The sequence below is a fragment of the Rhinolophus sinicus genome, linkage group LG06 (genome assembly GCF_036562045.2).
Source record: "Rhinolophus sinicus isolate RSC01 linkage group LG06, ASM3656204v1, whole genome shotgun sequence".
Taxonomy (NCBI): domain Eukaryota; kingdom Metazoa; phylum Chordata; class Mammalia; order Chiroptera; family Rhinolophidae; genus Rhinolophus; species Rhinolophus sinicus.
In genome coordinates, this window is record NC_133756.1 from 158,905,214 (window position 1) to 158,925,330 (window position 20,117).

Here is a 20,117-nt window from a genome sequence, read left to right on the forward strand (position 1 = left end):
GGAGCACGAGCCAAGGGGCGGTTCAGGCAGCCAGGCTGGGCTGGCGGGCTGCAGGCTGGCTGGCTGCAGGAGGAAGGACTCCTACTTCTGGAAGGACCCAAAGGGAGATCCAGGTGCCTCTCTAAAGCGTCTTCAGTGGCAGAGAGTGCTGGAGTAACAGAAGATGGCCTGCACATTATCTCTAGCAAGACCACAAAGCCACGGCCCCCAGTACTAGGAGTAGAATTGCACGGAGCTTGAGGGAGTCCATGACTGCCCCATGACTGGTCAACCACATTCCTCCTGCCTGCCCCTAACTGTAGTCTTTCCGCCTTCCCTTCCGTTCCAGGGTACTGCAGTGGGAGGGTGCCCGAAGCAACATAAAAGTATTTTAAACGTTCTACAATGTCATCAAATAGCAAATCAATGTTCACATCACCTGATTGTGTATATGTTTTTTAACTGGTTTTTGTTGTTGTTGTTTGAATGAAAATCCAAACAAAGTCCATAAGTTACAATCAGTTGATGTGCCTCTTAATTTCTTTTAATTAAAGCAGGAGGCAGCAAACTATAGCCCATGAACTAGCCCTCACTGTCTGTTTTTGTATGGCCTGAGAGTTAAGATTGGTTTTATACATTGCTAAATGCTTTTAAAAATAAACAAAGAATAGTTGTGTGATGTGAAAATTACATGAAATTTAACTTTCAGTGTCCATAAAATTTTATGTGACTATAACCATGCCCTTCATTTACATATTGTCTATGGCAACTTTCTTACCAAGGCAGAATTGACCAGTTGCTGTAGCATCTGAAACTTTATGGTCTTCAAATTCTAAAATATTTACTATCTGGTCCTTCACAGAAAAAGTTTTCCGACCTCTGCCCTATAGGTTTCTGCGCCACCTTTTTTTTTTTCCCTTGTAATTTTTTAATTAAAGAAAGTGAGTCACTTGTCCTATAAAGTCTGAATTTTGTTGTTGTTTTCATCATGACCATTTGTGTCCAGTATTCCTATAAACTGGGAGTTGAGTCTAAAGACTCAATCAAGTTCACATTTAAAAAAAAAATTTTATTGGGGAATATTGGGGGGAAGTGTGTTTTTCCAGGACCCATCAGCTCCAAGTCAAGTCGTTATTTTCAATCTAGTTGTGGACGGCACAGCTCTCTGGCCAAGTGGGAATCAAACTGGTGACCTTGGTGTCATGAGAGCTGTGCTCTAACCAACTGAGCCAACAGGCTGCCCCAAGAGACTCAATCAAATTCAGATTCAATGACTTTTTCTTCAAGAGGATTTCATTGGTGATGTGTTCTTCTATCAGGCTGTATATGTGTTTGCTTCTCTTTCTTTTTATGATGTCAACAAATGTTGATGACCAGTGCTAAACTGGATTGAGTGGCAGTAACCAAAAGTGACTGAAAAGTGACAGGAGCAGCCTGAGAGGTCCACACCCGAGCAGGGAGTCAACAGATGTAGTCAAGAGCCGTGGTTGGAAAAAAACTCAAGCTGATTTGGGTTTTGAGTTGAGATTCTGCAATAAATCTGTGATCTGAAGAAGTCTGGTAGTGAAGGGGTTCAGAACAGGCCTCCCCAAGACGTGCCAGTTTGGCATGTGAATTACTTTGAGCTGAAGGCCATGGAAATCCTGCAGGTTCATGAGAAACCTTTACCTCTCCCTTAAAGAATTTAAATTAGGGGCCTTGCCCATAATAAGAGTTATCACCAGAAATAACTTGTTATGACCTACCTGTAGGACAGGGCACACTTCTAATTACCTAATGTCGGCTCTTCTTATTGTCCTGCAACAACCTTCCTCTGAAGCCCCAGGCCCCTTACCTCATCCCTTGGCTCAGAATGCCATAAACACCTCATTTTCCCTTTCTGTCTGGGAACCTCTCATGTATGTGGGGTCTCTGACTCTCTCAAGTATGTGGGGTTCCCATGCGTATGTGTGTAATTAAATTTGGTCATTTTCTCTTGTTAACCTGTGTCATGTCGATTTAATTATTAGACCAACCAGAAGAACCTAGAAGGGTAGAAAAGAACTTCTTCCTCCCCCACAGTAGGATATACATCAAAGTAATGAGAAGTGTTGTCTTAGCCTACTCAAGTTATAGGTGATGCTTATGCTTTTCTCTGTTTTGCAATATTTCTGTCCAAATGGTTCCATCTGTTTGGGGTGTGGGGGGAAGCAAGATAACTGAAAAGCAGCTGGTTTTGTCCTATTTGGTCTCCTCTCTAAGTGTGTGTCTTTTCTCTCCAATTAGGCTGGAAGTTCCCTGAAAACGAGATTGATTGCTGCTCCTGCTCCCTTTTACAACCATAGCACTCAGTTATGAAAAATGGCCACAGCCACTAAAACTCACCCACAGGGCAGAATCGCACCCAAGTAAATTGAAACTCTTTTTTCAAGAATGTATTAACATGCTCTCAGACAACAGCACCTTCATTCCTTCAACAAATACTGATTGAACATCCCCTGTGTCCAGGCTCTGTCCAGACTGATTCCTGCACCCTTACCTCCTCCAAAGTGGTCTTGAGTGAAATTAGCCAGCTTGCCAGCCCTCCAGATTACACTTGCAGCTTCCCTGTCTTTCGTTAATGCCACTTCCGTTAATCCCAATCACTTGCTTCAAGATGCTGGAGCCTTTTGTTGGCCTTTCCCCCTATTCTCCTTTATCCATCCAGCTGTCAGTTTCTATCTATTCTTCTTGCCTAATATTTCTCCTAATTATCCCACCCTCTGTTCCAGGATGATGCAAACCTGGTCCCTCGAGAAAGAGAATCCAGGGGAGTTTCCAGTGATCTAGAAAGGGGTCAGATGGAAGAAAAGGGTAGAGATGTAAACCAAAGGAGATTAAGCTATGCATTAATGCCTCCTTAGATCCACTTAAGATCAGGAGCTGTGAAAGAGGCTGCTGGATCAAAGAATGGGGGAGAGCAGAGCAGCTCTGGCATCCCTGACCATGGGTTATGTTTTCTAAACCATTAACTGCTAATTGGTAGATAGATATAGGTAAAATTGTCTCAATTATAATCTGCAGCCAGTTAGAAGAGTATATGACTAGTTTGTGCTTGGACCACAGTTTCACATCTGCCATCTGCCAGGGGAGAGACAGAGGAAGAGACTGGACAGGAGCCATAAACCATCTTGTCATTCATTCTTTAAATACTTTTTGAGCACTTGCTCTGTGTCAGGCATTTGCTCAGTACTGATGGTGTCAGAATAAATCTACTCATGGAGAGTAGGGATAACGTGGAGACAAACATGAAACAAGTCTGCAGTATGCAATGACAAGTTGTGATAAGCACTCCGAGGGGAAAGCACAGGGCGTGGGGAGCGGGGGTGGGGCGGTGCCAGCATGGGGGAGAGGGCAAATGCCCCCAGCCTGTGTCAGGGTCATCAAGAGCCCTTTCCTGGACCTCTCTCACAAGATTCCCCTCACTCTGGTTCGAGAAGAGGGATTTGGGCTCCCCCACCCCTGACAGACCAACAGACACTAAGGCCCTCTCTTATTCGGGAACCTCTCATATTCAACAAGCTCTGGAGGTGCTTTAAGCCCAGCCGAGTCCCTCTAACCTGCCCCAAACTGTGGTCACCTGAAAAGAGAAATGAAATGCACCATCCTTCTTCCTTCTGCTGCCTTTCCCACGGCAGGCCCTCACCAGCCCCACTCCTGACTGTGGCAGTAACCTTGGGTTTCAGAAAGAGAACAGTTGTAGCTACTCCTTTGTTACGAGCTGAATTGTATCCCTCAAAACCGTATGTTGAAATCTTAACCCCCAGCAACTAGAATGTGACTGTATTTGGAGATAAGAGCTTTAAAAGGGTAATTAAGGTAAAATGAGGTCATATGGGTGGGCCCTGCTCCAGTATGACTGGTGTCCTTATAAGAAGACATTAGAACATAAACACACAGACTGAGAGGTGACTGTCTGCAAGCCAAGGAGAGCGGCCTCAGAAAGAAACTGTTCTGCTGACAGCTTGATCCTGGGCTTCCAGCCTCCAGAACTAGGAGAAATTAAATTTCTGTTGTTTAAGCCACCCAGTCTATGCTATTTTGTTATGGCAGCCCAAGCAACTAACACAGCCTCCTTTTTTGATCACAGACAGGAACTGAGGCTGGGACGGGGAGGAGGAAGTGGCCAGCCTTGCTGGTTTCTCCACCTTTGGTTTTTCCTCCAGCTGGTATGTATGTAGATTCTTCTTCCGGAACACACCTCTGATTGAATTTCCCCGCACAAAGCACCTTCAGCAGCCCAGCTCCACCTATGCTCCAAGATCTGAACAAACTCCTGGCCTCAGTACCCCAAGCCCTGCCTAAGTCAGTGCTTCTCAAACGTTAACATACATCAGAATCTGAGTTTAAGTGCAGATTCCTGGGCCCTACCCCCAGAGATCCCTCTTCAGTAAGTCTGGGTGGGGCCCCAACGTTTGCATTTCTAACGAGCTTTTAGATGATGCTGATGCAACCCTTAAGTAGCAACTAAGATGTCTCCCCCCCACTGCCTGTGCACTCGCCCCTCCTTCTAAGGAGCCTTCACACTTCCCTGAATTTGAGCCTTTGCCTAGCCTCACCCTGCCAGGAATTCCTTGCTGCCAAGTCTGACACTGGTCAGATCCCAGACTTCCCAACTCATGATAAAGTTGAGTGGTTATGCTGCTTCTTAAAGGGAAAGCCTTATTGGAATTTAAACCAAACCTGGACGGATTCTAGTCCAAAGGATCATGGGGAAGCTTGATAAAAAAGCAGATGTCTGGGTCCACCCCACAGATACAGACCTCCCTTGGAAACACAAACTGCTGTGGTCACCTTTTCTATATACAGATGAACAAAGGGAGTTCCAGAGAGGGCAAGTGACTTGTCCCAGGGCACACAGCACGTTAGAGCAGAGGCTGAGCAAGAACCCAGGTTTCCTTGGGTGTAGCTGTGTGCCCCCCACACACTGCACCACGCTGCCTTTTCTGAGCCTAAGTGGGCTGTCCTCTCTCCCTGCCCTTTCCTCACATCCCCCACCCACTTTCTTGTGACACCAGTTGGGTCCTGGCACTTTCCGCTGATGCTGAAATGGGGCTCCAGGGGACTATAAAACTTACAAAATTGAGAAGAGTGGGGAACAGGGCAGGGAAATAAGGGAAAGAAATGAGAACCTTTTGTGGGGCGGGAAAGGAAGGGAGGAGAGAAGCCAGTCAATGGTATCCAGGAAGCTGGGGCGGGACTTCTCCTGGGACGTGCCCACGTGTACCACTAATTCTGCCTCTGACCAGGCGAGGGCTCAGAGGGCAGCCGGGGAAACCACAAACCACTCCTGGCCCCAGGAGCCAGCCTCTTGCTCCCATCTGTGAAGGCCAGCCGAATGCTTCAGACCCAAAGGGGCTATTTGGTTGGTCAGTTAGTGCGAGTTTCTTACTCCTGGACGCGGATTTCTGCTAACAGCCTCAGTCCAGCCAGTGCAGCTAGACCTGGGGGGTAGCACCAGGGGTGGACCGCTGCCCTCCCAGACTTGCCCTCCCAGTCCTCCTCCAAGCGGCATTAGGACCCTGCAGGGCGCAGGTGAGAATAACAGCTGGTACAGCTGGTACAGCTGCTCCAGGCACTTAGGATCCCGGCTGGGAAAGGTGAGTCAGTCCAGTGGGCACAGGGCTCCTAGAATCAGGATCGGCAGCTCCAGCTGCAGTTGCCCCACCCCCGATGTCACCCGGAGAAAAACTGGACCCGCTTCCTGACACCTTCATTCTGCAGCCACCAGTCTTCCACCCGGTGAGCAGCCACTTAGATTTGGAACCTCCCAGGTCCCGGGGCACCTCCCTTCCAGCTGGGTCCAGACTCCCTGGGGGTGGGATCGAGAGGCCCTCAGTCTTGGGGCTGCTTCCCCAGCATCTGCCTCCAGGTTCTGGAAAGTCCCTTCTGAGCTTAGCAAAGTGGCAGGCCAGTTAATTCCCACTTGGGTGTGAATGACTGTTGGGCTCACAGGGTCATTGCATTTTAAAAGTAATAGAGCCTGGAGACACAATGCTGGGCCCCTACTGCATGATGGGACTGGAGGATCTAGGGGGAGTGGGGAGTGTCACTGGGGGGACACTGAGCACCTAGGAATAGCAGTTTCATCTACAGCCTGGAAAGGAGTCAGGTCAGAACCTGCAGCTCAGGGACAGGGTGGGGGCTTCCTCCCTTCTTCCCTCTGCTCAGTGCACATGCAGATTTTCTGAAGCCTGGCCATGCTTTATAGGAGGCTGAACTCCCAGTGGACTCCACCCTCCCACTAATGAGCATTAATTATCGCTTTCTCTTTACTTGGCCCTCTTCTCCCATAAGAGCTGCATCAGCTCAGTTAATTACAGGCCAGGCCTGGAGCCTGGGAAGTGGGAGAGATTGAAGTGCTGAACCCAGCTAAGCTGTGAGTGCTCTGGCCATCCAGCCTCCCCCCACCTCCCAAGGTGCTGGGGTGATGGGGTGAAGCAGCTGCCCAGGTTACAACTGCTCCTTCCTTTGACAGCTGTGCTGTTGGGTCTCAGCTCTCTCTAGGTGGCTTGGGCTTCTGAAGGCTGCTGGGAGTTGCAAGACCATGTGAAGGCCAGTCTTCTGACATTGCCCAGTGTGTACCTACTGCGTGTCCTCGTGTGCTCTGCGAAAACATCTGTTCAGAGCCCACACTGTGCCAGGCCGGGCACTGAGCCTGTGGAAGGGAAAGACGGGGCTTCAGCTTCAAGGGGCCTGTGCCTCCCAGTGTAGACAGCCAGACACATGTTTCTCTGTAAGCCAGTAGGCCAAAGACCAAGCTATCCATACCAGCTAAGCGTTCTGGGGAATTAATTCAGGCACCAAAGTGGATGATGCTTGAAGAAGGTGTCAGAGAAGATGTTGGAAGCCTTGAAAGTCAAGATGCATTTCTCAGGGTGGAGGGAGAGCAGAAGAAACAGCCCCAGACGAGTAGGGAGTTGTAAATGTATGTGTTGTGTTCTAAGAATGCCAGGCAGCTTCTATGAGGAGGAAGGTGAGTCTGGGAAGGTAGGCTGGGCCATTGTTAGGTATGTGTCCAGACGTCCACGTCAGGGTCTAGTCTCAGGTCCCAATTTGTTCATCCTTCTGCCTCCCAGAACCCTAACTCTGGCCAATAAATAGTGCTCAGGAAGCCTCAAAACCAGTTTTCTGGAGGCCGGGGTGGCATCCAGGGCACAGCAAGCCTCACTGGGAACACTATTGTACTCTGGGAGCTGGGCAGCGGGGCTGGGCTGGTGCTCCAAGGGGGCAGTTGAGCTGAATTTGGCTTCTCCAGGGCAATGTGGCTTTGACATGTGAAGGCCACATGTCAGGAAAGGGGAGTAGGTGGAAGAGAACATTTCAGAGAAAACTAATTTTTCTCCATGAGAACATTCTGTTAAGGACAGGAGAGTTGAGTTTTCTTATTCTTCCCTCTGCCCCTCTCTGACATAAGGGTCCCTCGGCCCTTTTTCCAAATGTGTATGGATGGGTTTCTCCTCTTGTTCAGGTGGTTCCTTATGTCACGACAATTTTTGGTGGCCTGCGTGCAGGCAAAATGGTCATGCTACAGGGAGTGGTCCCTCTAAAGGCACGCAGGTAAGGGGAGTGCTCCACGGAGGTGCTGGCGCTCAGCCCAGAGGCATCAGCTGGGGGTTCCTCTCTGCCTTCGGGGTCTCTGGGGGTCTCTGAGAGGAAGTGCCCTTTGATAGCCTCGTGTCCCACCAGGTTCCAGGTAGACTTCCAGTGCGGCTGCAGCCTGCATCCCCGGCCAGATATCGCCATCCACTTCAACCCTCGCTTCTACACCACCAAGCCCCATGTCATCTGCAACACCCTGCACAATGGGCTCTGGCAAGCTGAGGCCCGGTGGCCCCACCTGGCCCTGCAGAGAGGAGCCAGCTTCCTCATCCTGTTTCTCTTTGGGAATGAGGAAATGAAGGTAAGTGGGAGGGCATCGGCTGTCTAGAACTTGTGTCCTTCCACCCCACCTTCCTTCTGCTGAGTTCCTGTGTCACTGTGTTAGAGGCAACGGGGGAGGGGCCGAGGACAGAGAGGACCAAGGAGCTGCCAACCTGCCCGGGGTCCACATAGCTTGGTACACGTGGCAACAGGTCAGCTCTATGGTGCCTGGCCCTGGAGAGGGTGCGCTGCCATAGTCACAGCTTGTAAGCTGAGAGCAATATGCCGATATGCCGGGCACTGATCTAAGCCCTTAAACAGCGGCTCATGGAATCCTCACACAACAACCCATGAGGAGGGTTCTTTCATTCTCCCCATCTCACAGCTGAGGGGGCAGGGGACAGGGAGAGAGAACTTGAAGGCTGTCACCGCTGATGTGAACTGCCAGGAAGATGACAGGGACCTTCAAACTTCTCCAGGGGGAGGGAGCTGGTGAGAGCCAGCAGTGGAGGGAGAGACCCCGGGGCAGGGTCCACGCAGCCTCCCGAGCCTGTTTCCTCACCTGTGCATAGGAATCCTGCTGCTGCTGGCAGGTCTGCAGAGAGGCAACATGAGGGACCGCGTGGGGAAGTGCTATGGCAGGGGCAGAGAGGGGCGTTGAAAGATAGCTCCGTTCCAAGGCCAGCTCTGCCATCTGCCAGCTCTGCAACTTGGCAAGGTCACATGGGCTTCCCAAGCTCAGGCACCTTGTCTGCAAAATGTACCTGCTTCATAGAGTTGAAGCTAAATGAGGAACATTCCAGGTAAGAGTGCTCACCGATGCCTGGCATGAACTCAGCGAGCCAGCCCCTGTGCGTCTCTCCAGGTGAGCGTGAATGGACAACACTTTCTCCGCTACCGCTACCGGCTCCCGCTGTCTCGTGTAGACACCCTGGGCATATTTGGTGACATCTTGGTGAAGGCTGTTGGGTTCCTGAACATCAACGTAAGTTCCCTTGGAGCCAAGGCCTGGGTGGCAGTGGCTTCCGACTTCCCCTGCTGCCTGGACAGACCTGAGACCTCCTCCCGCCCCAGACAAGCCCTGTCACACCAGTTATAGCCAAGGTGGAGGGGCCCCATGGAGGTGTTGGATATGAGTGGGATGAGGGGAAGAGAAGGTGACTATAGAAGGAGGCCCAAAGAGCCTCAGACGGAAGTCTGTACTGGCTGTGGGGTCTGGTCAACACGGAGGAGCAATGGCTAAGAGGCAAGTCACTTGGAGAATGGGAGCCAAGGAGCCCAAACATAGCTGCTGGCTGTGTCACTTCTACCTGAGGAGCTTATTAAAAATGCAGATTTCTGGGGCCCTCCACCAGAGATTCTGATTGGGTACAGCTGAGGCGAGGCCTGGGAATCAGCATGTTTACAATGCTGGGTTTGAGAACCACTGATGAGACCTATGGGGAGAACGAGGAGCTGTCAAGGCCAAAGTGGCCTCTGCCCACATCCTGGGCACAGGCAGGGCAGGCAGGGGCCAAAAAAATGAATCCTGTTGTTGCTTTTTCTCTTTCCAAACAGCCGTTTTCAGAGGGCAGCAGCGAGTATCCAGTTGGATACGTGAGTCTCTTGGGAGCAAGGTGGGCCCTGCGGTCCAAGCCACAGGAGCTGAGCTGCTGGTTCTCCTTCCTCCCCCAGCGTGACCTGCCACTCGCTGGGCTGCTGCTCTCCTGGCACAGGCCCAGCTGCCCCTTTCCTCACTGCATGGTTGCCATGGATACAGCTGGCTCTGCCTCAGTCCCTGGAGAGCCTGGATTTGCCTCTCCTAGCCTGGGAAGGTGGATGGGGGTGGGATGGCTGCCAGAAGGGGCAGGGCCCGTATTCCTTTCAGAAGTTCCCTTTAGGTTCCAGCTTTCAATTCCCAGAGCAACCCTGAGTGGTAGCTGGGGTTGGCCTGTAGGGCAGAAGGGGAGGTGACGCCCGAGTATTTGCCCAAGGCCATCAGTGAGTGAATGAAAGACCCTCGTTCTGTTCTTCCCCATTATTCCAGAGCTGGTGTCCATCTGAATTCAGGAGGACCCCACTAGGGCTCCAATCATTCACCTGTATTGTCTCTGAGAGAGAAAAACCCCAAATATCCCTAGTTTTTAATGATATCAACAGGTTCTCTTTCATTGAGCAAATACCACGTGATCTCTGTGTCCCCTCTTTCTTTCCTTGACAGCCTTTCCTGCTGAAGAGCCCCAGACTGGTGAGTGACCTCCCTCCTCATTCAGGTGGAGGTGTAGTCCCTCACCTGCCCCATCGGGGGTCGAAGGGCACTCCCACCTGGTGGGAAATGCCCTCAACATCAGGGTTTCCCCTCCCTTCATAGACAAGTGCAGGCTGTGGGTGGGCCCGAAGCTTCAGGCTGAAGCTCCCGCTGCATTTGACCTTTTTGTTGTTTATTCTGCACACAATTATTTGATACTCTTCTGGACCGGGCTCTAGGATAGAGGGACCAACCAGTCCCAGGTCTCCAGGCTGGTGGGGAGGCAGACCAATGAATGCACAGTTACACTTTAGGGTGCAGCGATGGGGGACATATGTGGTATCACAGCACAGAGGGGACTGAGCTCAGGCTGGAAAGGCCAGGGAGACCAGAGCACAGGAGGCCAGACCTGCAGTAGGTGTTTAATAAATGAGCAGAGCTCAGTCTCCTCCTGGCTGCAGGCCTAGCGGCAGAGATTTACCAGCTCCAGGGCCCCCCAGCCCCTGAGGGTAGCCCACAGAGCCGCTTAGGGGGCAGTACCCCTCCCTGAGTCCCTCTGTGAGTCGCATTCTTATTCATCTCCCGTGTTCCTCCAGGAGATGCCCTGCTTACGGCCCCTTCCTCGGGGTCTCGGGCCCGGACAGGTCATCGTGCTGCGGGGGCTGGTCTTGCCAGAACCCAAGGAGTAAGTACACAGATGGCAGGAGGAGAAGCATCTCTGAGCCAGGCATGAGTTTTATGTGCATTCCCTCTTTAGTGTCCAAGGCCACCATGTAACCCCCATCTTGCACAGGAGGAGACAGAGGAACACAAAGAGAAGTAAGCTGCCCAGGGTCACAGAGCCTGTGGGAGGCAGGGTGGGATTGGGACCAGGGCTCAGGCTGCTTTCGCGGTCCCAGCAGCCCCAATTCTGGGAGTATCTTCCCTGCCTGTACACCTGGTCAGGCCAACCAATCTCTCCTCGCAGATCCCCTCTGAGGCCTCAGGAAAGGCCCTTGAAAGGTACAGGCTGCGACCTAGAGCGAGGATGCGACCTCCCTCAGTGACACAGTGCGTGGTTTAGGAAACACAGCCAGGCAACCCAGAGAGGAGGCCTGGTGCTGGGAAGCGGGGACTTGGAGCGACAGTTACCAAGTGAATGCTGCCTAAATTCTCCCCCGGGGGGCACTCGTGCTCCATTTCCCAAACCTGCTGGCTCAAAGCCTGTTAGACAAGGGTGTCTCTTTTTTCTCTTTTCCTTTCTTTCTCTTGTCCTTCTTTCCTTCCTTCCCTCCCTCCTTTTCCCCTTCTTTCTGAAATTGCATTGGATTTCATGACTTTTCTGGGCCAGACTGCCTGGGTTTGACATCTGCTGATGACACTTAGTACCTGTGTAACTTCAAAGCTATTACTTTTCCTTTCTGTGTCTGTTTCCTTGTCTATAAAAAGGGGTTAATCGTGCTTGCTTCAGGGTGGTGTGAATGCTCAGAATTGTGTCAAGCACATAGTATGTGCTCCACAAATGTGCTAGTATCAGAATTCTCTCGGTGGAGGCGCAGGGGAGTGAGGGGAGCGCCCTCTGTTCTCCTTTTGTTTTGTTTTCGTTTTTGAAATCATTGACCTCACTAAACCCTTGCCTTGCATACTCTTGAGTTCTGGGACAGGCGGGCCACACCACCCTGGACAGTGTGGGCCTCCAAAGCCAGGCACAGCTGGGTTGGATTCCTGGCTTTGCCTCTTGTAAACTGTGGTCATGGGCAAGTTCCTACACCTGTCTGAGTCTGGACTGCTGAGTTTCCCCATCAGAAAAAAAGGAGAAACATAAGCCCAACCTTATAGGGGAAATGAAATAGTTCCCAGGGACAGAAAGAACACCTCCCCCACAACCACTTCCACACAAAAACACACACACACAAAAAAAACAAAAAACCTGGAGACATGAGACCAGTTTCATATCCTAACTCAAAGTCACATAGTTATTAGTGGCACAGCAAATAATAAACTGCTCTTTCTGAAGGCCCATCAATTCATGTCCCCTCAGCAGCCTGACAGGTCACATGAATAGTGAGCCACCAAGTTGGGAAGATGGTGAAGTGAAAAGAATATTTCCATAGACCTACTTATGCCAGATCTTCTGAGTGATTTTAAAGGAAGTCTGGAAGCCATCTCTTATCTAAACTCTCTCCATTTTTGAATAAGGTATTACTTTAAAGTTGAAGACTAGTACCAACCAGCCAGAACATTTGGCCATGAGTCACCAATGTCAAGACTTAGCACAGTGGTTGACACTTAGCACACAGCCTACAGTAAACGCTGCTGCTGCTGCTATTGTGGTTTTCTGAAGGCAACTATGGTTTGAATTAGACAAAAAGAGTCAGAAATGAAAGTCATGGGGTTCAGTTGACTAAAAAGTTGTCCTTCCTCCCTACCCTCCCTCCAAGCACTGAGGATATGGGGACTGGCTGCAGCCTCAAAAAGCTTCAGCAGAGCTTCAGTGGGTCTCCAGAGCGAGGCCGTTACCCAGCCGAGGGCTGTGCTGGACGGGGCAGAGGTGGGGGGACATTGAGGCCTCCAAGAGTCCCCAGGCCAATTGGAAGACAAAGCCTTTTCTTGGGAGGAGCCTGGGAAACAAGTTTGGAGCTGGGGCTGGCCAGCTCCCAGTCATAATGGGGCTAGAGCCTCCATGCAGGCCACTCTCCAAGGTCCCTGCCTTTCAAGCTTCTGCCCAGCAGCGAGCCCTTGCAGTCCCCTTCCCAAAACTGGAAATGTATGGAGTGTCCTCCTGTAACAGATCCACCAGTAGTCCCTGAAAGGCCCATCAGGGCAGGCCCTTTCCACACTTGGCCCCGCATCTGGATCCTGCATCTCCTCAACTCTCAGCTACTTCCTGCGGGGGCTCAGTCAACAGCTTCAGAGAGGTTGACACTGGAAACTCCCTAGACAGAATCTGGCTGTCCTAACTGAGAGGCAGCTGCGAGGTAGTCTTTCTTTGTATTCTAAAGTATTGGTTTTTAAACAATAGGTGTGATTTGAGTGCTTATTGTACACCAGGTGCTATTCTAAGCAGTTTGCATACCTGCGGTAACTCATTTAATTCTCATAACAACCCCACAGACAAGTACAATACTGTTGTTGTCCCCCACATTACAGATGAGGAAACTGAGGCACAGAGACATTGACTTACCCAAGGGCACAGGACTAGAATGTAACAAAGCCGGGGTTGAACCCAGGCAGCCCCGCTCTTACCCCTATGCTGTTTGCAGAACACTGAAGCCAATACCTGGGACACAGTAGTTAACAAATGTTAGCTACTACTAATATAATTATCCCCATTATGAAGAGGGGAAACCGAGGCTCGGGTAAGGTCGTTTGCTACCTTGCAGCCAGTGAGTGGCAATGTGAGGATTCAATCTCAGCTGTGAGACTCCATCAGGTATTTCCATTCTGAGCTGTTAGTGTCCAAGTGCTTGCTTCTGGGCTGGAGAGGGGAAGGTGGAATCTGCTCAGCCTTCCAGCTGCTCTCCCACTGCCATCCCTCCCCTCAAGGCCCAGCAGCCGCAGTCCAGAGGAAGCAGGGAGCCATGGCCTGAGGGCTCCGGAGCTGAGTCGAGCCTTCTTGGGCCCCTTCCCGCAGTTTCACGCTGAGTCTGCTGGACGAGGCTGCACACGTTCCTGTGACACTTAGGGCTTCCTTCACAGACAGAACTCTGGCCTGGGTCTCGCCCTGGGGACGGAAGAAGCTGATCTTGGCCCCCTTCCTCTTCTACCCCCAGCGATTCTTCGAGGTAGGTCTGAGCCAGGCATTCCCAACCAGGAGACCAGGGGTGAGAGAGGCAGAGCTCGCTGGGGAGAACATCCATGCCAGTGCTCTCCACCCTCCGTGCCAGAGCCAGGCATCCCATGCCCAGGAACCCGGGCATAATCACTCGGGGCGGGCCCTGGCATCGGCATTATTAAAAAGCCTCCCTAATGACTCCAGTGCACAGCCAGGGTTGAGAACTTCTCCTCCAGGGGAGGCAACCCGTTACAGATGGTGAAACTGAGGCCCAGGGCTGGAAAGATCCATGTGGAAGGGCTGGTGACAAGCTGGGCCGTAGTCCTGGTGTGTTCCACCCCTGGGTGCCCTATGGGTCCAGTTGGTCCTCTGAGGGGAGGAGGGGCTCCCTGGTCTGGGCATCAGGTGGGCAGCAGAGGGTCCATCAGGAAGCCTGCAGGCCTCATGCCCTCCTTTCCCAGGTGCTGCTCCTGTGCCAGGAGGGTGGGCTGAAGCTGGCACTCAATGGGCAGGGCCTGGGGGCCACCAGCCTGGGCCAGCAGGTCCTGGAGCGGCTGCGGGAGCTCCGGGTCAGTGGCAGTGTCCAGCTCTACTGTATCCACTACTGAGGAGTGAGCCAGAGGAGAGGGTATCCAGCCCACACCTAGGGCTCCACAGTCTGGCCTCACTCCCCTGCCTTCATCAAAGTGTCCAATTGTCACCACCATGTCTGCAGGGGTATCAGGCCCCACAATAAAGGGAGGGCACACAGTGTGAAGGTTCCTCCAGCTGCGCAGCCCCCTCCCACCCTCCCCCCCGCTTCCCCCCCACACACACACACACACACCGTGAGCCTGGGACTGACCTCCACTTTCCTTCAGGGCCCACACAAGGAGGCAGGTCTTGTAGCCTAAGAAGGACCCTCAAAATTCAGGGCCTTGAAGAATTTAGACATTTATTTCATTCTCATCTAACAATTCTAGAGAAAATGGTCCTGGTCAGGGGAGCAGCTCTGCACCCTGTGGACCTTCAGGGTCATCGTTGTCATCATTCCACCCCCCCCAAGACAGCATCACCTGCTTCCTATCACTTTCCCACACGTTTCATTCTGCTAAGAACCTGGTGAGGTAGACGGGATAGAGGAAGAAGCATGGCAGGCTGGCACTTGTCTGGCGCTGTACTTGTCACATGTCACAGAGCTGGTCCATGGGGTGCTAGAGCCAGATCCAGCTCTTGTTTCCTGCTCAGGGTTCTGCACCGATGACCCTGGAAGGACAGTTTTGAAAGCATACAGTGCTATCCCAGGAAGAGAAAAACTCACCTGGGTTCAACTCCTGACACCTCTATGACCTTAGATTTCATGGGTTTGGGCAAATTCCGTGTGCTCATATGATAAAGTATGGAAAATGGCATTAACTTAGGGTGGTTGTGAGACTTATGAGTCGAAATTACTTAAAATGCCTTGTACTGGGTTGGACCTCAATAAATGGTGGCTCTTACTGGTATTGTGAGAAGTAGTACGTTGGCCCCACTGAGGCTGCCAAGCCCCCCAGCAACACAAGCAGAACCTTAGAAAACGCATCACACCAAAACAAAGATGTCTCACCAGTGGGGCCGTATCATAAATCAGGGACGAGGTGCTCACCCCTGCTCGTGGGTCTACTCCCCCCTTTCAACTGCCCCTTCGCAGAACGGATGCTCTCATCTGCAGGCCAGGGTCTGTATCATTGACCTGGTTGCTTAAGGATGTGAAGAACTTTCCTGGGGACCACAGACAGACAGACTCTCGACTCAGGAGAGTGTTAGGGTGTAGGGCAGAAGGAGGGGGGAAGGACAGGTTGCCCCATGGCCAGCCCTTCACTGATCTCCGCCACGAGGTGGAGATGCCACTGTGTGTATGAGTCCATGATTTCGTGCATCCTGCTCTATCCATTTGATCGTTCAGAGCGAGATAGCTGTTCTTAGCTCCCTCCTTTGTGCCAGGCCCCATGCTGGTGTTGGACATGTCATCTCCTTTCATCCCTTCTCTGTCCCAAAGGGGTACGGATCACCATGCCCTCTTCAGGAGACTGTCTCCTGAGCCAGGGGGAGACTGAGTAGCAGGCCCAGAGTCTCGGCTGACAAGTGGTGGAGCCAGGATTTGGAACCAGGACTCACACTCTGGAGGCCCCACTCTCTCTGTGGAGCCAGGCTGACACTGTTCAGAACTTCTGGGAATAAGTTCCGTTTGGGTCACGTGAGAGGGTTTATCAAAAAAATGCAACTCAACTGTTGTGCAACAAATTCCATCCTGTAGAGAATAAAGATAGGGGTCTTTTATTTTCAAAGAATTTACGGTGCCCAGTGGGAAACAACACAAAATTACAATTCAGCATGCCCACGTTCTTGCTTCTAAATTCAAGGGCTGATATTTAGTATGTGTGCTGCCGAAGCAAGCACAAGGACAGATACTTGAAAGGAAAATCTTTCCCTACTTGCCGGCCCCACTTGGACCACATTCTCATCTCCCTGGTAGATGGCCGGTGCTCATTGCCACGCCAAAAAATATCAACCAGGTTTCCAGGTATGGTGTTTGGCCTGCTTGTGATAGAACAACCAGACAGAGGTACATGAATTGGAGCACGCCCTCCTTCCACCCCGCAAGAGAGTGGCTTCTTTGGGGGAAGGGGCGATGTTGAAGCTTCATTACCTCACGGGAAACCAGGAAGATGAGAACACTTGTCATATGAGGACGCTGGGTCCTGCTGTCACTTTCACAGGCACCAGGGACTGAAGCCTGAGAAAAACACCCCACCCCTACAAGATGTAGGAAATGGGGCAGGGTCCAGGGAGTGTGTCTGCTGATACATGTTCATTCAAACGTGTGCTCACATGCACGAGCCTGTGTGGACGTGTGTCTGACGTATGTTCTCGTGAGACCGGATGTGCCAGCATCTTTCCAATGTCCAAGAACCAGGCCCATCCAGGGCGACACTAGAAAGTCGGTCTTGAGTCCTTGCCCTTCGTGCAGACTGACCCTCAAGCCCAGCACCCCCTGCCAATGACACTCATGGCCACGTTGAGACCCTCTTCTTGCCATCCTGGCCTCAAATGCCCTTCTATCTTAGCTGGTGCCTGGAGAGATGAAAATTGAAAGGATATTATTGTGACCTAACAGGCAGCTTGGCTAGGGATCAGGGTCTTGTAGGATAGGTCACACAGCTGTTGGCAGTGCAGCGGACACCTGCCATCAGCCCTTCTCCCCACTCAACAACCTGAAGAGGAGGCATTATCGCCCCCTCATTCAGCAGCAGGAACCAGGGTTGCAAGAGGGTGATGATTTGCCCAACTTGTTGCTTGTGCAAAGAGTCTGAGCTGGGTCTTTTCTCTGCCTGCATCTCTCAATAGTCACCCCATGGCCCTGCCTCCCTCCCCTTCCACACCTCATTCCTCATGGTCAATGTTCAACCCCAGAGCACCCCAGCTGCAAGAATGAATAGTTACTCTGTCCCTCTCCCCTCTATGTTGCTGATCTGGGGAATGACGTCCTCCGTTCCATCTCCTCACTCTAAGTTTCCCAATCCCAGAAGAGGGCCATCCTAAGTCCTCCGTCTCCCTCATCCACCTCTTCCCTCTGCCTCACCTTCACTACCCCCCAACACAACCAGCCACAAAGTCCAGTCAATGTTAACTCTAGAAGTTTCTCCTGATTCACCTCCTCGTCTAGCTTCTGCCCGCTGACTTGGTTTAGGGCAACCCACTCCCTTCCTCTGTGACCCCCACGGCCTCCTGACTGTCCCTCTGCCTCCTGTCCCCACCACTCCAAGTCCAGTCTCCCCAAGACCCACTGGGCTTTCCCAAAGGGCCTACCTGGCCATCACCTTCCTCTGGCCTCAGGGCACAGGCATGGCCTTGGGCAGCTGGCCATCCCCTCATGCCAGGCCCTTCCCCACCCTCCTCTCCCCCCACTGCACTCTGCCCCCCAGGCCGACTCAGTGACTTGCCCTTTCCCTCCCTGGGAGCTCATTCTTGCTCTGCGCCTCCGTGTGACTGCCTCTGTCTGTCCCCGACCACCTTCCCACACCCATCCTCCTCTTCTGCCCATCAGACACCCCTCCTCTGAGAAGCTGCCCTGAAAGCCCAGCTGCCACCCTGGGTCCCCAGGCCCCAAGGACCTCCACCTCTGCCGCCCCGGATCATGTCATGCTGTGATTCCCTGTGCTCTCTGCACCCCCTCTGGGCTTGGAGCTCTGGTCAGAGAGGGTCCTGTGTGTTCATCCTCCCTCATCTGTGGTCGGGGAGGGTCCTGTGTGCTCGTCCTCCCTCATGTGTGGTCAGGGAGGGTCCTGTGTGCTCTTCCTCCCTCAGCTCCAGGATCCAGCAAATGCCTGGCTTGGAGCAGGAGCAAAGGAACTGTGGGAGGAGGAGGGCTGGAGGGTCAGTGGGGCCAGCACTCCCACCCATTTCCTCCTCTCTGTCCCCCAGGGCAGGTAGGGCCCAGGGATGGTCTCTATTGGGGCAGCACGAGGGGACTTTCACTCTATCCCCAAATGTCTAAAGTCACAGCCAGGGCATTGTCAACAGTAAGGTTGAGCTGAAATCTGAACTTGCCCTCTATCTAGGTGAGGAAACAGGTCACTGGAGACAAGATAGCCCTTCCAGAGCTAGGCCAGATGACTTCCTTTTTTTTCCTTTGTCTTTTTTCTTTTTCTTTTCTTTTCTCTTTTTGACTATGAGACATGCCTTCTAGAAATTGCATTTCCTGGAATAAGTGTATGAACTCAGCTTGTCCCTTTTCAGCTGCACACTTCTGAGCTAAATTTGACCCTGCCTAGAATGTCAACCACACAGGAAATTAGGGTTGCTGGGAGTTGATGATTTTGAACAGGGAGGAAAAGACTGTGGAAGGAAGAGGGGGGACAGAGGTGCTGTTTGGGAGCTGATAGGTGTCCAAACTCCCGGCAGTAGCAAAGGCAGGCAAGGCGAGAATGAGTTTACCTCCCAGAGTCCCAGGCCCCACCCCCCGCATAATGCAGCATCAAGGCTCCTTTGTGAACTGAGCATGAACAAGCTGGGCCTTCAAGACCCAGACAGACACAACTTCTAGAACAAGGACCCAGATCCCTTCACATGTCACTCACAGTGCCTGTCCCCAACCCCTGCCAAGTCAAGCCTCATGGACACAGAAAGGAAACATCCACTTGGCAAACAGGGAAATTGGGCTTTTATATAATAATTTTTATACAAGTTTTCAAAATTGCTATTTTTATACAAGTTTTCAAAATTGCTATTTGAAGAGCAGCTGGTACTCACTCTTTCCAAGACCAGCAAAGCAGACTGAGGGAGCCAAATCTCTGTAGATTTTCCCTTATAAATCAAGAAACGCTTACCGTAGACATAATGAAGCCAAAGCTGAGTGTGTCTAGTGCCTTCTGATTTCCTGCCCAGCCTTCTATACGAACCCTGGGACTCTTGGTTTTGGTTCATTCTGTATGCTCAGAGTCAGTTATTTACTAACCAAGCACTGAACAAAACTCTGAAGCCTTAGAAATGGACCACAACGTCCAGTCAGTTGACCCATCACACACAGAAGCAGGAAGAGAGATACTGTCCCTGGGAAGCCAAAAACATAACCTGGGCAGCCATCCTTGACCTGGTAAAGGGCTGCTTTTGAAGCCAGCACAATGTCCCCAGATTCCCACCTGAGTATTTCATCAGCTTTGCTGTGGTAACTAACAACCCCAATATGTCAATGGCTTACAACTAAAAGTACTTCTTGTTCATGCGACCTGAGGACTGTGGGTCAGCTAAGATTCTTTTGGATTCAGCTGAGTTCAGGCCCCCACCACCTGTATTTCATTCTGGTACTCCAGTTGAAGGAGCTGCCTCTACCTGGGACATGTCCTCTTCATGGCAAAGGGCACAGGAGCCAAAGAAGTTGGGCATAACTGTGTGATTTCCTTCAAAAGTTCTGCTCAGATGTGGGAAATGGCATGTGTGCTCATTTGCTCCCATTGGCCAAAGCAGGTCACATGACCAAGCCCAAAGACAATGAGGAACATGGATAAGTCACATGATAATGGCAGGGATGTATAGTCTGTTACTATGAGGGAGCAAATACTGGGGGAGAAATAATCCAATCTACAGCAAGAAACATTCTTTCCACAACCAATCAGAAATTGAACCCTTGGAAAATATTTGGCTGGAGGGATGGGAGAGTGACTGGTGGGAGGCACTGCCGCCACAGGAAAAGCACAGCACATGGGCTCTAGGTTAGGTACTTCTGGGTGCAAACGATGCACTACATTCATTGGAACA

At 51.6% G+C, this 20,117-nt stretch overlaps 1 protein-coding gene across 3 annotated transcripts; it reads left to right on the forward strand.

The window, feature by feature from the left end:
• The first annotated feature begins 5,532 nt into the window (after positions 1-5,532).
• On the forward strand, positions 5,533-14,674 carry LGALS12 (galectin 12). 3 transcript variants are annotated; one of them, XM_019713889.2, is made up of 9 exons: positions 5,533-5,739; positions 7,469-7,557; positions 7,687-7,900; positions 8,726-8,845; positions 9,418-9,456; positions 10,061-10,087; positions 10,684-10,772; positions 13,701-13,851; positions 14,303-14,674. In XM_019713889.2, the coding sequence occupies exons 1-9, from the start codon at positions 5,671-5,673 to the stop codon at positions 14,447-14,449; spliced, it is 945 nt and encodes a 314-aa protein (XP_019569448.2). In that variant the 5' UTR covers positions 5,533-5,670; the 3' UTR covers positions 14,450-14,674. The 3 variants fall into 3 exon arrangements, 2 of the variants coding, with proteins under 2 accessions (XP_019569448.2, XP_074192613.1); XM_074336512.1 differs by lacking the exons at positions 13,701-13,851; positions 14,303-14,674 and adding an exon at positions 10,845-13,424; XR_012497613.1 differs by lacking the exons at positions 13,701-13,851; positions 14,303-14,674 and adding an exon at positions 11,055-11,113 and having other exon boundaries at positions 9,418-10,087; positions 10,684-10,906.
• Positions 14,675-20,117: the final 5,443 nt, after the last annotated feature.

Coding starts and splice junctions, on each gene's coding strand:
- LGALS12 (XM_019713889.2), top strand. CDS start 5,671: ATGTCACCCGGAGAAAAACTGGACCCGCTTCCTGACACCTTCATTCTG. Junction 7,901..8,725: donor TTGGGAATGAGGAAATGAAG/GTAAGTGGGAGG, acceptor GCGTCTCTCCAG/GTGAGCGTGAATGGACAACA. Junction 9,457..10,060: donor GCGAGTATCCAGTTGGATAC/GTGAGTCTCTTG, acceptor TTTCCTTGACAG/CCTTTCCTGCTGAAGAGCCC.